The sequence below is a fragment of the Cryptomeria japonica genome, chromosome 10 (genome assembly GCF_030272615.1).
Source record: "Cryptomeria japonica chromosome 10, Sugi_1.0, whole genome shotgun sequence".
Lineage (NCBI taxonomy): Eukaryota > Viridiplantae > Streptophyta > Pinopsida > Cupressales > Cupressaceae > Cryptomeria > Cryptomeria japonica.
The window spans coordinates 729,780,367-729,798,173 of NC_081414.1; the positions used below are offsets into that span (position 1 = coordinate 729,780,367).

Consider the following 17,807-nt stretch of genomic DNA (forward strand, 5'->3'; position numbering starts at 1 on the left):
TATCCAAAAAAATATGTTAACAATAAAAAATAGTTTTAAATGATATGTTCCATTGACCACCATTCATTGCCCTATATTATATACATATAGTAAATCACAAAAAATAATATTTTTTCTTTTGAATAAGAAAATAATACCATAGCATTTTTGAGTGATCATCAATTATAATTAAGATTGGTACTCATATAAATGATAACGAAAAGATACCATCACAATTATTAGATGATTGTCCTTTATAGTTGAAAATGACACCCATGCAACATCTATTGGCCAAAATAATATTTTTCCTTTATGAATTTGAAATTTGATTAAATAATTTTAAAAACCTTAGCTATGCATTTACCACCATTGAAAAAAATATATTTAATAAAAAAGTTCCAGAGGATTTTAAAATAATTATACCTCTATCTGTCAAAGCCTTGGGATATCTATCGATTAAAATATCATCAGTGCTTTGTATTATTGAGTAGAAGCTACTGGAGCTAAATTTGAAGGTCAAACTCATCAGTCAATGAAAATTTTCATGAAATTTATGACTCAAAGTTGTTATTAGAATCTTAAGGCATGCCATCTGTAAAAGAAAGAAGCATCTATCTAAACTAAAAACATATACAACGGTAATACTTTAGGATATTTGATAGTATGCCTGAATTTCCTTTTCATGGAATAAGCTCTTCTTAAAGTTTTGGATGTAATTTAGGGCAAAAATGCATAAGTATTTCCATACAGCCATGGAATTTAGCCCACAGATAGAAGCAGGGAAGTGGGTTTAACTATAGTGTACCTTTTTAAAAAATAAATATTTTGAATGCAACCTCAAAGCATTTCTTTAAAATTGTGGTCTTAATCAGATCTATCAACAGTATCAAAGCCTGAAAAGCACAAACCTTTTGTTTCAGCAGTCTCCATAAATATAGATCCCAAATTCTTCTGAAGGTACTTGTAAATGTCTCAGGGGCATTTCCCAATATTTGAAACTGTGTATTTCCTGATTGTTACCCGTGACTGACACAAGTGTAACAAACCAATCTGCTATCAATTTGGGACAAAATTTTTGCAAATTGTATTGCTAAATCAAAGGAAGATTCATGAATTTGAACCCCAATTGCTAAACCAGGGGAAATATCTGAAGGCAGCTGCATCTCTTATTTAAGTTCAAGGAAGTAATTTTCAGGTAGCAGAGTTAGTTTGGGTCGTGGGTTTGTTTCCCATAGGTTCCGGGTTCGACTCTGAGGCTCGGGCTTACCCAATGCATGTGGTTTGCGGGCTATTGTGTGCATCCCCAAGGATTAGTCTTGTCTCAGCTCACTCCTTGGATGTTGGACTGGGCCGCGGGTATACCCTATGGTCACCAAAAAAATATTGCATGAATGCCATCTTCAAAGTTGAAAAACAATTTGTAGCAAAACGAAAACGTGTAGTTCTTCTTGTAAGAGGATCAAAATCATTCTTCAGACAATAGAGAGTTGCAAAACTTGTAGTGCTAGTATGTTATACATTAAAATGGTGCAGGGCAAACAACTGGATTTTGGTAACATTGCTGAAATGGAATGAGGCGAAATGATTTGGAGGTGGAAAAAAGAGAGGAGGTAAAATGATTATTACAGATGTGGAGCATGGCTGTATAGACACATTTATCCCACATGCAAGCAAGGTATGATAAGGGGAAGAGAGGGTAGAAAGAAAAAGGGAAGGGAGGGGACTTAAAATTTATACCTTTCTCGGTCTTTTGGCTAAGATTAAGTGTAGTATCTGTTCTTATCAGTTTAATATTTGATGCCTGCTTCAATGAACCACACCTTATTAAATTAATTTCTTCAGGTGGAAGGTCTAAAAGATAGCTCGCTATCAACTGTATATGATAGATTTTGAAAGGATACAATATGTTGGTTATGGTCTGCTTGTCTGGTTGCTCTCCTTCTCGAATTCTGAGAAGGCCTACAGAAGCTCCCAACAAGCTTTTTGATAATTTATCAACTAGTTATATCAATACTGTAATTATGCATAATTAATATAAATCTAGCTTTGCCTTTACTGATCAAAATAAAAAAGATAGCTCGCTATCAGGACCTTCGCACCTTCGTGTATCGCTTCTGTCTTGCAATTGAAATTCATGTCAATTTCAAACAAAAATATGTAGATTAATTCTTCAGATTTTGCCTTATTTTGTTTTGCATTGAGTTATCAATTTTATCTGCTTAAGTAGATGAATGGTGTGAGCTTGCTTATAATCTTATTTAAATTTATCGTCATGTGCTTATGTTTTGTCGCTGATTCAATATTATTGTTATGAATTTCTTCAAACAGAAATTCTGAAGAAAGACATTCTTACAGAGTTGCTGAAATAGAAGATTTGTGTTTTGAGGCTTTGATGGGGTTGTTAGATCTGATTAAGACCACAATATTAGGAAAATGCTTCGAGGTTGCATTCAAAATATATTTGTTAAAATATGTACAACGAAGAATACTTCAACCAATCCCATTTACCCGCTTCCACCTAGGGTTTAAATTCCAAGACTGTATTGATGCATTTAAGCATTTTTGCCCACGAAAGGGAAGTTTTTAGGAAGAAGCAAATATTCTGCAGTATTTTCAATTTAGATAGATGTTTCTTTAAACATCTCATGCCTTAAGATTTGGATGACAACTTTGAATATACTCTAGCCAAAAGAGGTCCACTCACAAGATACACTCTCAGGGAAAATACTTCACAATATCCGAGTCTGTCAGAAAATCTTCTTTCCATTTCATGTGATACACTTTTAGGGCAAAAATGCATAAATATGTCCATATGAGTGGGGAAGTGGGCTTATCTGTAGCGTTTATGGTTCTGTACACTCAACAAAGAAATATTTTGAATACATCCCTAAGCATTTCCTAATATTGTGGTTTTAATCAGATCTAACAACTCCAAGAAAGCTTCAGAAGCACAAATCTTCTATTTCAACAGTCTTTATAACTTTTGATTTCATATTCTTATGAAAGTGCCCAAAGAGGAGTATTTACCCAACATTTGAAATTGTGCATTTCCCCATGGCTAAATCAGAGGAAATATTCAGTGCTCCAGGTCGTTGGGGATGGGAGACAAAGGGCCAAAGTTTGGGGACAACAGGGGTTGGTGCTGATATATTTATACATATACTTATAGTACATAAAGATGATTACATGATACACCATTACAATGAGTAGCAAATAGCAATAGCATTATGTCAAAAGACAAAATGCCAAAATATCAAAACTCAAAATGTAGTGAAGAGAAGCCTCTAATAATCTGCAAGTGCAAACTCTTTATCATCGAAACTGCTAGAGTCCCCATGGTCAATATCCCTCAAGCTCACACTAACTAGCCCTACATCCGAAGTGGTAGCATCATCCTCATCAATCTGTGATGGCTCCTCTGGCTCTACATCCCATCGTGCTACTAGACACTCCTTGTACACAAGTGTCTTGTGGTCCATGAGACGCAAAGCACTATGTACAGCTGCAAGCTTCTCTTCTCTTTTAGAGGTAATTTTGTTCCTCTTAAGAGAGTGGATGAAGCTATATGTAGACCAGTTCCTCTCAGCAGCTAAAGAACTGGAAACCTGGGATAGCATACGGATAGCTAGAGTGGTAGTCAAAGATTTCGGGCCATGACAATTCCATCACAAAAGTGAGTTTGCCCATGTCATAGTTTCTATATCCATCCAAGAGTGGCAAAATTTTCTCATTGAGTGTGAATTATGCCAACATCTCTAGAGTCATACATCTTCTCTATGCACCTAAAGAAGCCCGCTTTCACCTCATCATCCTAAATCAGTGTCACTCTACTCAATCTAGCCTTGTACCACTTAGGGTTCAAGGCATAGGCAGCCATATGCAAAGGAGTGTTCAACTTGTCTCATTTGCATTGAATGATTGGTCGGATGTGCTCATTGTAGAATGCTAGAGTGGGGTCCTTCACGCGCACTGCAACCCTCATCTGGTCAAACATAGAATCGATGCACTCATGCACCTCTCAAAGTTTAGGTGCATCCTCATCCCCATATCGGATGACCTCAAATACTGGAGAAATGATAGAGACAATGGATTTCGCATCAATCCAAAACACATCATTCTTCACTATCTCCTTCACCCTTCTCCCCTGCTCTATCTTGGCCTCGACCCACCTATTCCACTATATAGTCATAACCATGTGTTGCAATGGGAAAAGTTGGAGAACTGGTAATCAGGTATCTTGAAGACTGGGGAAATTACTTCACGATTTATGGCAAGAAGGGTTTCACCATTGTCTCTCCTAATGGTTTCAGACACTAGGTCGTATCTAGCAATACATTCTCAAATCAATTCTGGGCAAGGAATGGCTGGGGGAAAAGCTGTCGCTTCTATGAGACCGCTACTCAAAATCTCCACACCAAAAGACTTGTCAATTCCCTTGAACACCCTCTCTTTCAACCCCTCAATATTTTCCCCTTTTAGGTCAGTATCGCTAAATGTGGGTTCAATGGATGCTAGGCTAAAAACATTCCCAAACAAATGTAGTGTGGACTTCATAATTTAAAACAATAAGCCTAAACCGGTTGCAGCAAAACTTTCTATGAGAGAGAAAATGCAAGCAAAAACCACTGGAGAGAACAAGAAAAGGACTCACCTTCATAGTTGAACAACCAAACAACGACTAGCAGCAAACAAGACTCCTATCGAGGAAAAACAAAAATGCAGTAGCGAGGAACAAATGCAGAGCACTAATAATCCTTCATACCTTATTAGTGATGGCAATGATATGGAAAAATTGAATGCAATAATTCCAATTTTCAGTCTGAGTGTGTTAAGTTTATGGATTGGACATCGCACACATGCATTGAATCATGGCGGGGTTTTTGAAGTAACCACCAGTGCCCGAAATGATTGCTTACTTCGAAAATCCAAGAGTTGACACTACTTAAAACATGGTTCAACTTCCACATATTTGGTAATGAATACACCATCACATCATTAAAATCTATGGGGCCCACCAAATTCGTACACATATGAACATCCTGAACAAACTTCATGGGGGTTCAAGTAGTTCAAGATGTACGCTGTGCTCAAGTAAAATCTTGCCGAGAAAATTAATTATACCAAGCTGCTGACTATTTGTGCTATATTGAACATGTTGAGCACGTTTGAACCTCTTGCACTTGGTTCAATGAGTTCAAAACCTGGAGAGAAATAAAGTAACACATCACCGAACAAGAAGCTTTTAGAGAGCCACTGCAAGACACTTGAAGAAAGTATTAGTATGAAAAACCTCCCTGAATACCTAGGAACCTATGGAACCTAAATGAACCTGTTGAACCCAGTTTGAGATGGTTCAACGTGTTCACAGAGTTCAACCAATTACCTAAACTTGACATTTGTGATTGAAAAAGGATTTACAGACGTACTAAGGACTTGAACCGAGGTGTCACAAGAAAGATTAGGACTCTGAATGGAAATTTTATAGGATGACTCGCTCTTATCATGAGGAATAAATGATGCAGTAACAAGTACAAAGACATAATAAAAGATAGCCAATAAGGAATGAAGAGCTAGAATAGTTCAAGCAAGAAAACTTACAAAATAATTGAAGACACGCTATGAATTTTTTTATAGAGGATAATTGACAACGCTATTAAAAAAACACTATCTGTCGAATACCAATGGTAGAAAAAGACATAAGTTGGATAACATCGCCATCTATTGAAGAATCCAAACCCAAGAACAAACCCCATGAAATGCCTTCCAATATTTTGAGGCATGAACCATACAATTTCCATGTTTTCCTTATCAATCAGGTAGCATAAAGAAATAGAGAGCTCCAACCATCACTTAGAGCCAATCACCATTAAATTGCTTCAAACTAAATACAAATATTTGTGAAAAGAGTGCACATCCTACATGCCACAAAAAACTACAATATTTAATTTCTTAAAAAAATTACTGCCTCCCATAGTGGTTGACAATTACAACCCTCAAGCTCAATCACCTTCCATTAGCATTAGAGAAAAAGTCAATGTGAGAAATGAAAAATATTTGACAAATAATTTTAGCATCCAACCCCTCATTCTCATAGAAGGAACTAAGTTTTTGATTTTGGAAATAATTTTTTTATGGAGGGAAGCTTACAACCTTCTATAGAGAGATTATCCAAGTCCTAACATTCCCAACACAAAATTTGGTCAAGCCCAAAGAGGAATCATCAAGGATTATATCCAACACGTAACACAATGCATGGATCTCTAATTTTAGTTGAGCAGCGTTATAGTGGAAACTAGTTGTGCAATATAGGTCCTTTGTTTGAATGCGATAGCGATAATTGATCTACTAGCCTCCTTTTAATTACTTAAATTAATATTTTTGAGATATTCTTAATTTTTTATTAATTAGAAACTTTGATCATGATTTGATGATATCTTATTCACCAAACATTTATTAGAGATTTTGGAAAATTTGAAACCTTGTATATGATTCAATAATTTTGTGAACTCAAACTAGATTCAGTGATTCTATGAACTTAAACTAGGCCCAACACTTGCTCTCTAAAAATTCTTGGTTGAATATTTTCATGAAATTAAAAAATTTAAATGATAATTTATTGATTTTACAAACTTCTAGACCATCCAACATCGAGAGCTTAACACTATTTATTACAATTTTGAGTCAAATATCAACTTTATTGATTATTTCAAAGCTTCAAGAACCTTGAATACCTTTGATGTTTTACTTGTCAACACTTTACAAAGCTTTAAAACTTTGGGCATTAGTTCCAAATGAAAGGAAATAACATTTATTAAAAAGTTAGGATGTTCACAAACCTAGGAAAATATTGGTAAGAAGAACCTGTTGGTTTTTTGGAGAGTTTGTAAGAGCAGAAAAATTTCAACAAGGTGAATTTGTTAAAAAGTCTTGGTAAGTCAAAAAAATCAAGAAAATATTGATAAGGTTCAAGAAGACTCAAAATTTCTAATAATGGAAAGACAAATGCTTTAGCACTTGAGGGTTTTCTCTCTACGAGGCTTTATTAAGACTAAAAATTTGACTAAATTATGTTTGAAAAAAATATTGAGCCAAAATTTGTGAGAAATTACTATTTGGCATATAATTTATCAACACCATCACTTTAGCAATCACTTGCATAAACTTCATTAGTTGACAATGATGGAAATCACTAGCTCCATCTTCATTAGCCCTATCTTAATTAGCAATATAATTTATCAACACCATTACTTTAGCAACCACTATTCTAAACTTCATTATTTGATAATGATGAAATTCATTAGCAAAGATCTTAAATATCAAAGGAATCCATAGTTTGGTAGTGGATATCTAATGGTTTTTAGAGTCAACTACTATAATAAATGTTGATAGAAAGATATCTACTAGTCATTATGGTTGACATCTATCAACAGTCATTAAATTTGACAAAGAAAGAACACTCAACTCAACATATATCATTGTACCTTGTTATGTGACCTATTCATTATGATATGCTACATTTATCATGCCAAAACCAATGACATAATCTACTTGAATGGTGATAGTAAAATATATAACTAAATATTTTTTTGGTTTAACTTGGGTCTAGTTGTGTATACAAAGGAAATAAATTTCATAAATATAAGGAAATATATTCTTTGAGTTTAAATCAAGTGAGAATTACACAATAGTTACTATGAGACTAAAGTTAATGGTATAAGTTAAATGATGCACAGGTGGATGGATACTTAGGCTGATTCAAAAATATTTTTTCAAATCACCAAGATAGATACACATTTAAGGGGTTCTTTCTCCCAACTTACCCAACACACTAGGTTCCCTAGACCTAGTCAAAACTAAACTAACTTATTGAGAACCAAAAAAACCCTTGGATTATCAAGGGAAGCCATTTAAAACACCATAGGACATTGATACAGACCTTTCCAATTCATTTTATATTTTATTTGACATGTGGGATGATAACATGCTTCACAACCACCCCAAATTCCTAGTAGCCCTCCATTTTAGAACAATTGTTAATATCTTTTGATATAGACATATATTAGGACTATGAAATGGTGTTTGGATACCCTTTTTGGAGTTATAAAATATATCTCAAAATTATCCTAGGTTGTTTTGGAGAGTATGCATAAAAAATTGACTTCTACTGCTGCTCTAAAGCCCCAATTAGCCATATTTTACAAAGCAAGTGCCTTTATTTTACTCTCCAAAATTAAAAAAATAATATGGAAAGGTTTCAAAAATCCCCAAAAAACAATTTAAATAGGTTTTGGGCACCCAATCATTCAGGTTTAACACAGACCCACTCAAACCCTCATTTCTTCAACCTAACACATGGTGATGTTAGGCAATCATTGCCACAAACATTCTTCAAAAGTTGAACCCTGGAAAAAATGAACAAAAACCACTTTTATAACCCCTATATATACCATTACATGATATTTTGGCTTCTGATCTCAATGGAATGACGAGTTATTCATTTTTCTCAGTCTAAGCCCTTAAAACTAGGGTTACAGGGCAGTTTTTAGAAAAAAACTCACCAAATGCACAAATCAAAACCAAATCTCACAAAAAAAATCTTGAATGAAAGTTAAGAAATATGGATTTCCAAAAATTCCAACCTCACATTTTGATCTATGCATACCAAAAAGTTATGCATATTATAGTAGCACTGTTGCAGGAATTTGCAGAGAAAACTTTATAATTTTATTGATTTTTCTTTCTCAAAACATACATACCAACTCTCCAACCATCATTAGACCTTTACAAGGTAATTTTATATATTTATTAAATGGTTATGACCACTCAAACCAACTTTCAAACTACATGGCCATTGGAAACATGATTAACACTAAAAAGTGTAAAAGTTGCATTAGCAATTTTTGAGCAACTTTGATAACTTTTGCTCCATATACCCAAATGACTCAAAATATGGACTTAAATAGACCAAAAAAATCAACTACAACCATTTGTGACCCCCTTGGAATGGTTTGGCCAAGGTTGACCCAATCAGGACCTAGTAGGACTACAAGGCCTGAATGGAGTAAAAAACCTCACAACTAAAAGGAAATGATTAAAAATAACATGAAATAGTCCATAGGAACTTATTTAGACACATTCAACATTAAATAAGACTAATATATTAGATTGGCCTCATAGAGGCATATGATCAATTAGGTGCTCTTGCACCATACACCCCCCCTAAGGGAAAACTCATGTCCCATGAGTACCATCCAACACCATGCTATGATTGAACTCCTTGGAAACCTATAACAAAAGGATACACAATAGAATACAAACTCATATCAGATATAGAAGGGTTACAAATCAGTGCCATTGTTGGTTCACACCGAGAGGTACAATATGGGGCTTGCATTTGCACTCTTTCCATTGCATTTCCAGTCCTTTCCCTTTGAACTTGTAATGTCACCAAAATGTAATGGTGGGTGAAAAATGTGTGAACGAGAGATCAAGAGGAAAACTACCATTTCCCTCCAAGGAGAGATGAGAGTTTCACTATGGATCTTGTAAGGAGAACATTTTACTTCAAAGATTATGTTAAAGGGTAGGGTTGAATCCTGAACTATTTTAAATTTGATGTGATATTCAAAATTCGATCAACTTTGTAAAGATCCTAACTTTTCATGCTTAAAAGAAGCACATTGATGTACACTATAATTTTGTCTTTTTCATAATGAATAATAGGAATGCAATTCTTTAAAAGGTTAACACTTTGGAGAATGTTACAAATGTGTTGACAAAAGATGTGACCATAGAAAAGTTTAAGTGATTTTATGAATCTATGGGCCTCTTGACCCTGACAAATAATGTATAGTTTGATAAAAAATAATTTGTTTTACTCTTACAAGGTATACAAGTGAAATAATGTTAGAATAATTGTCATATACTTTGTAGTATTATAATGTCTAAAGTATTTATTTAATTGTTTACAGCCACATATATTTGGGATGTCCCACATCTAGTGACACTTGGTATTGCTTTCAGACTAACATAGTGCCAATAAGTTGCTAATACAATTATGGAAACTTGTAAGGTATGTAAGAATTAATGAAAAATATAAAATAATTATGATATAGTTTTAATTTTAGACTTAAGAGAAAATGATGTAGTTATGGAAAATGTAACTTATTAAAGTATTTGAGCACCCACATCTGGTAGAGGTAATTTCTAATTCATATTCAATTAACTAAGCTTGAGCTAGGCATTGGGATTTTGTGCATGGATATAGATGACTAAATTATCTACTAGTTTCTAGAATATAATTTTTGGTTTTTCTCATGCTTTGTGCTAAATTGAAAGGTAGTATATATATATTTTAGTTTTGTAGGTACCATTATGTTATCAAAATTTCTCCAACAATATATTAATTTTTTATGTTTGAGATCTTGATAATACAATTGATTCTACTTTGGAAGCTAGACTTTTTTGAAAAGAGTTTTCCTCCGGCAATAATTTGACAATATGTTTTTGTGAGTTGCATGTCAATTACATGTCCTTCCATGTTAATGCATGTGTTCTTTTATTATCTAGAATTGTTAGATCTATGTCTCCCTAAATTATCTCCTCATATATTAGTGTAGGAAGCATTTACAACATTAAAACCTCTTTTCAATTTTTTATCCTTGTTAATTTTAAAGTATCTCTATTATTGGATGACACCTCTATATTATCATACTAATATTTTTTAATTTCAAACACCTAATTTTGATATTTAACTTCATGATAGACATTGGGATTCTACCCTGAAAAACGTATCATTGTTTGATTTAGAAATTCATAATTTTTCTACCTTTAGGCAGTGAAGTTATGGTTTTAGCAAAATGTAAAGAAATATATTCTTATCTTAAAACTTGTGAATGTGGGTTAGTGTATGAAGTTGAAGGCCAAAAATTTGGAAGCAATTTTTTTTAATGATATATAGAAAACCAAATATATGGAAAATCTAAAAGACTAGATATTTGATTGCAAGGGACTGGGTATCCCATCCCTACTAGATATTTAGTACCAAGAAAACTAACACATAGCTTGTGTATAGGACTATAAATTTGGTTATGGTTCATTCTTCCTAGGACTAGGTTTTCAATCCGAGCCAAATATCTAATCTAGGTAGATATCTAGGCCTAAGTTCATAAAACCGTGCATTTCACATGTGGTATAATCTATTGCCTCTACTAATATGTGGGATATCCTCACTTATGCTCATATATTTGTGAATGAGAATTTTGTTGTGCTAAAAATCCTTACAACTGAGAGATTCAGGAAGATGGGATTTGAGTGTCCATCTAGATGCATTCTTTGTAAAGCTCACGAGGAAACTGTAGATTATCTCCTTTTAAATTGTCCTTTTTCAGCAAAATGTTGGAGGTGGTTGTGTTCCTTGAACTTGGTTAGATAATAACCATCCCAAATGACATTGTCTCACTTTTCCAAATTTGGCCAAATAGACCAAAAGATGGCATTTTAAGATCCCTATGGGAAATTTCTCCCTCTTGCCTAGTTTGGGAGATTTTGAAAGAGTATAATAGGAGACTATTTGATGGAAAAGCTACAAATATCGAGTTACTTTTATCTTCCTTGGAAGCCGCCATTGTTGAGAATATAAATAGTAGACTAGCTCTCTCTTCAAATTTGGATAAAGCCTTCACGACTTAGGATGGCAGAATTAGGTTCAGGTGGAATGGGATAAAAGTTCCCCTATTTTTAGGGAAGAAGAACAATGACAGAGGAAGTGCAGTTTGGACTCCACCTGAAATTGGCTAGCTAAAACTGAATTTTGATGGGGCACCAAAAGGAAACCCAGGTGATTTTGGAGTTGGTTGTGTAGTCAAAGATCATAGAGGAGTACTAAAAGGTAAGATAGTTGTGCCCACCCCTCCGGATACAAACAACATTGCAGAATTCAAGGCCCTTCTGCTAGGCCTCACAAAGTGTTCCAAAAGAGGCATTAAGAACTTAGTGATTGAAGGGGATTCAACTATTGCTATCAATGCAATCAAAACCACAAGTTCTCCTAGCTGGAGGGTGCAAGCATTGTTGGATAAAATATTAGAAGTCCTACCCATGTTTGACAACTTCTCCTGCAAGCACATCTATAGAGAAGCAAACACTGATGCGGATGCCCTTCCAAGATTGCTTTTGATGGAACTGCACTTTTAGTTGGTGGGTAGTTGAATTTAATAATTAATTGCTCCAGTGTTCGAAAAAGGGATGATCTCATGCAGTTATAGCTTTCAATTTAATCTCCAAGTGCCCATTGATTCTCCCAGGGTCTTCATTTGAATGACTCTTTGTTTAAATTTTAATGCAATGAAATTTTCCAATGACTTTTGTTTTTTGAGTCAAATCACTTTCCCACCGATGCAAGGTTCATGTTGGAGTTTTTAAGTTGGTAGATATGGTGCCTTTTTTCTTTGTCACCGTCGACTCAGATATGACTTTGTGGATTGCGAAGGTATCGCTGAGTTGGATGACATGATGCCCTCTACCCAGACACATCCACCTCAGACAACACTTTTTGCTAGCAGATAGAGGTGCATTTGAGTCTTGACGTATGACTTTTGAGCTAATGGAGTTTGCTAATCTGAGATCACTAATGGTCCAAAATAGGCATGTCTAAGGTTGGATTAATGAGGTCATCAAAATTTGTCAAATCTTTCTAAAAAGGAGGAAAGGACATCACCATCTGAATGTGGAGAGATGTGCTATCCTACTGGCAATTCTCCAAGGACCGATCATTTCTTTTCCACATGTTGGAAGTAGGTTTTTTTGCCACCTTTCCCCTTTGGGCTTACTTACTCAAGGCAATTTGTATTTATGAGTATTGGAAGAAGCGAGAATGTTGGGTAGTTACTTTTTCCTTTGTCCATCATTTTGTTTGCTCAAGAAGTTTCTTTCGACCTCTAGTTTTCATAGTTGCAGAGAGAGTTTTTTATCAGGGTCCCTCGATAAAAATGAAAGAATCTCCCTTTGGCTTCATAGTTAGAGCTTACCCAGAGACAATTTCCTGCTTTGGGGCGGATACTCCTAAATCCCTCTCCTACATTAGTCGCCAAGTATCCTTTAGAGAAATCATGGATTTGAGACTCAAAAGACTCCTTCAAATTTTGGAGCCAACAGTCAAGTTAATTCTTGGCCATGATCATTTGAGCATGAAGGAATATCCAAGAGATAATTCCCATATTTCTTCAAGGTTTGTGGCATGTCTCCTTGACAACTCGGTTCCTAAGGAAAAGGTGTTGGCATTGACATCTCATTTGTTTGAGCATGATGTGTTGGAGGGCCTCGATACAATCCTCAACCATGCCATTCTTGGCACTGGAATGCCCCGCCCTGGAGACATGATCCTATTTTCTATTTCGGGTGAAACCATTAACTTCTACCCCTCTTTTGGACCTTAAAGGCCCTTCCTTAAGGCATCATAGAGATTTCGTAGCAATGATGGCCAAGTTTCTTGATAGGAAGTTGTTGGGAGATGAGTCAGATAACGATGACAGGGAGGATGAATATCTAGACTTTGCCGGATTAAATGGTTTCCTTTCGCCAAAGCTAGAGCGTGAAGGGTTGGTTGTTCCTGGTAGTAGGGATGCTCTGCAACGGGTTTGTGGTCGAGGGTGTTCAACCATGCTAGGCAAAGGTAGAGGTCGCCTGAGAGGCAAGGGTCGCATTCGAGCTGAAGCTTCAGCCTAGGGCTGATTGAATTTTATGAAAAATAGATATGGTCTTTGGTTTTGATGCAAAGTTTCTAATTTTATTGTTATCAAAGATCTATGTTTTGTTGATATTTTCAAACTTAGCAGTTAGAAGGTTTTTAAAACTTTAGACTTCTGAGGCTATTAGGTTGCCTCCTTTTTTGAGAATTTGATGATCATTCTCGACGGTTCTGCTTCTATAGAAGAATCTGGTTTTTCTAGGGAGATTGCCCCCAATTTTTGAGCAATCGAAGTTTTGACCATGACATGTAATCATTCTAATTTTTAATATAATTTCCTCTGGCTCTGCCGTTTACCAATCAAAATAAAATAAGATGTTTGAGCATCATAGGAAAAAGTTTGATGACCTTGAATACACATAGACATACAATGGTTTGATATGGATAATTTTATATTTGATGCTTGCTAATTAAATAACATAATGTGCTTTCCATGTGTGAATCTTGATTTCCCTCAATGACGCTTGATACTTCAATCTAAAATAACCTAGGAGATGCATATAAATGCAAGTTTTGGGTCACTCAATTTGAAGTATTTGATGTGCACATCATAAGAATAATAATTATATTTTAAAAATGTCAAATTTAAAAATAAAATTTAAATTAAAAACATAACAGAATACAATGTACCATATAATTGAAAAGAAAAATACTATAAATGATGACAGATGATGACTGTAAAAAAAAAAGATGAAATAGTAATTGTCTAATATAGGATTAATAAGAATATCAAATCAATTGAATCAAACATTATAATTACACATTTACACGATGCTTAAACAAGTAATTTATGGGTTGGAGATACTTTTAATGTGAATTGATCGCATGTTTTGGGTGTGAGATCCAAAATAGAAGTTCCATTCAAAGGTTACTTCTCATTTACATTCATCACCTCTGTCTCATACCTTTCAAAATAGAAAATCACCATTCTTTATAGAATAAATACCATGTGGGACGATCAACGGTCAACAATCTTCAAAATTAAAATTGCACTTTCTGAGTTGATCACTTGAACAGTTCAATGCACACATTTATTTTGCAGTTGTATCTTCAAAGCAAGCCCAAATGCATTGTACTTACCAAGAGGAAGTTAAATTGTACAGGAGAACTTTCTTGTCCTCCCTCTATGGGTCTAATTCTATATGGGTATAATTGTAAAGAAGTACTCCCTTATCCTATATGGTTCTAATTCTCTGTACGTAAATTAATTGTGCCAGAAGTTTGCTTTGACGTTGACCCACTTTAGATAAGGTATGACAGCCATATGTGAGCTTCAAGTTGCAGTAGCATTCTCAGTTCCCAATACTTAATCCACAACATTGAATCTATCCACATTCATGTAGGTTCCATGATTTTAATGATGATCAATAAGCCCAAACTGCCAAAAAAAAGAAAGACCGAAAATGCTGTTTCAGAGGTATTTATAGAGGGAGGAGTAGGATTAAGCTTTTTTCAACTTTCTGATAGTAAAGCAGGAAAAGCTGTGATCCCCAAAAATGAGTCAAGTTCATCCTGACTCTCCCTTGTCTCCTCATGTTTGTATTGGTCATAAATTTTGTTCAACCTCGTCTACTGTCTTCACGGTTTGGAAGAAATCTCTCTTGCTAAATGGCAAAGGGTTCACTGTGTTTGACTCGTTGGGACAGCTGGTTTTCAGAGTGGATAATTATGCATCCAACGCTAAAAATGAAGTATTTCTCATGGACGATGCAGGCCAGCTTCTTCTCACATTGAGGCGCAAGGTATCCTTTTACATTACTTTATTTATTTTCTGGCATTATTTTTTTGCAGTTTATGTATTCAAAAGATCGTTCGAAAATCAATTATGTATGTCTTCTAAATGATCTTACATTCACTGTATTGGGTTTAAACGATACACTGTAACTTTAGGTAATTAATCTAAACTCAGATTAATAGGTGGGTTCTTGTAGAGGAGCAAATATGATTTTAGATGTGTCATTTAAACAAGTTGAAGTTTAGAGTATGTTCTTTAAGTCAAATCATTCAGTGATGTAAAGACTTTTGGACCATATTCAATGATCCATCATCAAAAAAAGGATAACGAACTTACATTTCAGATCACATTCAATAAATTATCATTAAAAAGTGTATGTAACGACATTTCAGATCACACCCAAATGATCTATCATCAGGAAGAAAATAGTGAACTTACATTTCTAATCCCAATCATTGATCCATTAAAATTCAATAGTGAATCTCATCCTTATAATAGGAACACTGAGTGTGATCAGAAACGTCATTAAAAATTCAAAATTGATTCCACAAAAATCTTTTGATTATTTGTTTCCTATCAATATGATTAAGATAATTTCTATAATCTCTGATATCTATATTTGATTCACAGAAATGGAGTGTTGGTAAAAAATGGGAAGCATTCAGAGGAGATCCCATGGAGTCTGAGAAGCCTGCATTTAGTCTTATAAAGTCGCTGGGATTCTCAAACAAAATTACTGCCAATGTATTTACAAATGGAAGTAGAAAAACCAAGGTTTGCGATTACCAGATCGAAGGGTCGTGCAAGTCATCCTGCACAATATTCAGTGCCTCAGGAGAGATAATTGCACAGGTATTTTCACGACACAATCTTTCTTCAATTTATTCGAATGGCTTTGGAGTTTGAGAAAGTGATGGAAAGTGTTTGCAAAGTGCAGGTTAAACGAAAGGAAGCTAAATCTGATCTAATGTTGGGGAATGATATTCTGAATCTGGTTGTGGAAGCGGGAGTAGATCAAGCCTTTGTAATGGGGCTGCTTATTATCTTTAATCAGATAAGTTGATTAATTATAATTTGGAGGAGAGAATGATCAATGGTGAGAAGCAAGCTGGCTTCTTATGGCGCTAGGTATTCTGTCAGAGAGGAAGAACTTACGCAATATGTGCATTGTAATTGTATATATATTCAATATTTTTTGTAAGTTACAATTAATTATCAAAGCCCCACTTGGGCGCTCCATTTTGTGCATTGGATGGAGAGTAGCAACAAGTGGCCAACTTTTTTACTCTATCACTTTAGTTAAGGAAGTTGAACTTTCTATGTTGATTCACTTCTTATTAAATTAATTATTAGTTTATAAAATTAAAATATAATATTTGTAAAAGAAATAAGGCTAATATGAATCAGTAATTTCTTTCTTTTGAAAGAATTAAACTAATATATTGCTAATAACAACAATAGTTATGGTGTATTTTCAAGCTTAAAACTTCACCTAAGATCGACACTCTAAACACTAGAAGAATTATAGTAACATAATAACATCAAAAATATGATATATATGATCTACATCTCATGCCCTTAATAGGTAGGGCAAGAAGACTTAGGAAACCACCAATGGTTTCTCACAGACCATCAACAAAAATGTAACAACTGCCATTAGTTGCTACTAATTTTTTCTTTTCTTTATCTCCTAAGTACCGACTTAATCAACCAAGCTTCTTCCATGTTCTAACTTAGAAGTGTAGACTTCATAATTTCTTCATTCACCATAGACGAGACAACTCTACACCGCCACCTATGCTTGTACTTAAAGGTGGTAAGATCTTGAAATCAAAATCTCCATTAGACCTAGATCTACGTATCGAGGGTTCATTCTAGATGACCCTGCCTGCATATTCCTTCGAGGGATAGTTTTCCCTTGAAGTTTTGAGGAAGTTCCCCTCTCCTCTTTAACAAGTTCTTTGATCTCTCTTTTATCTAGGTCTATTTATTAAGATTAGCCCAACAATAATAAAGCAATTTCTAATTGTCTTCAAATAGTGTACATACATACACAATTACACAGGGGGTCATATCATTCCAAATAGTACCCAATTCTATAGAGAGTGACTCGAACACACATCGCATAAACACAAGACTACTAGCTCATTCATGTTACAAATACATCGTGACTAGCTCCAACATACATCACATGTAGACAATGACTAGCTCCAATATACATCACATATATTTAGTGATTAGCATTTACACAGTGTGAGATTGAAACATCCACAATGGATAACTATCACTTGCTCATAGTGCATCCCAAATAAACGTAAAGTTGGTGCATTATGCACTACATCGTGG

The 17,807-nt window shown here is 34.7% G+C and overlaps 1 protein-coding gene and 1 non-coding gene across 2 annotated transcripts; both read left to right on the forward strand.

Moving 5' to 3' along the window:
• Positions 1-1,712: 1,712 nt before the first annotated feature.
• On the forward strand, positions 1,713-1,906 carry LOC131859688 (U2 spliceosomal RNA). Its single transcript, XR_009359301.1, has one exon. It is a non-coding gene; the product is annotated as a U2 spliceosomal RNA (small nuclear RNA).
• Positions 1,907-15,222: 13,316 nt separating this feature from the next.
• Positions 15,223-16,668, forward strand: LOC131045504 (protein LURP-one-related 11). The gene is made up of 3 exons (XM_057979088.2): positions 15,223-15,468; positions 16,092-16,313; positions 16,399-16,668. Exons 1-3 carry the CDS (start codon positions 15,223-15,225, stop codon positions 16,522-16,524), a joined length of 594 nt encoding a protein of 197 aa, XP_057835071.2. The 3' UTR covers positions 16,525-16,668.
• The last annotated feature ends 1,139 nt before the right edge of the window (positions 16,669-17,807 follow it).

Coding starts and splice junctions, on each gene's coding strand:
- LOC131045504 (XM_057979088.2), top strand. CDS start 15,223: ATGAGTCAAGTTCATCCTGACTCTCCCTTGTCTCCTCATGTTTGTATT. Junction 15,469..16,091: donor TTCTCACATTGAGGCGCAAG/GTATCCTTTTAC, acceptor TTTGATTCACAG/AAATGGAGTGTTGGTAAAAA. Junction 16,314..16,398: donor CAGGAGAGATAATTGCACAG/GTATTTTCACGA, acceptor TGCAAAGTGCAG/GTTAAACGAAAGGAAGCTAA.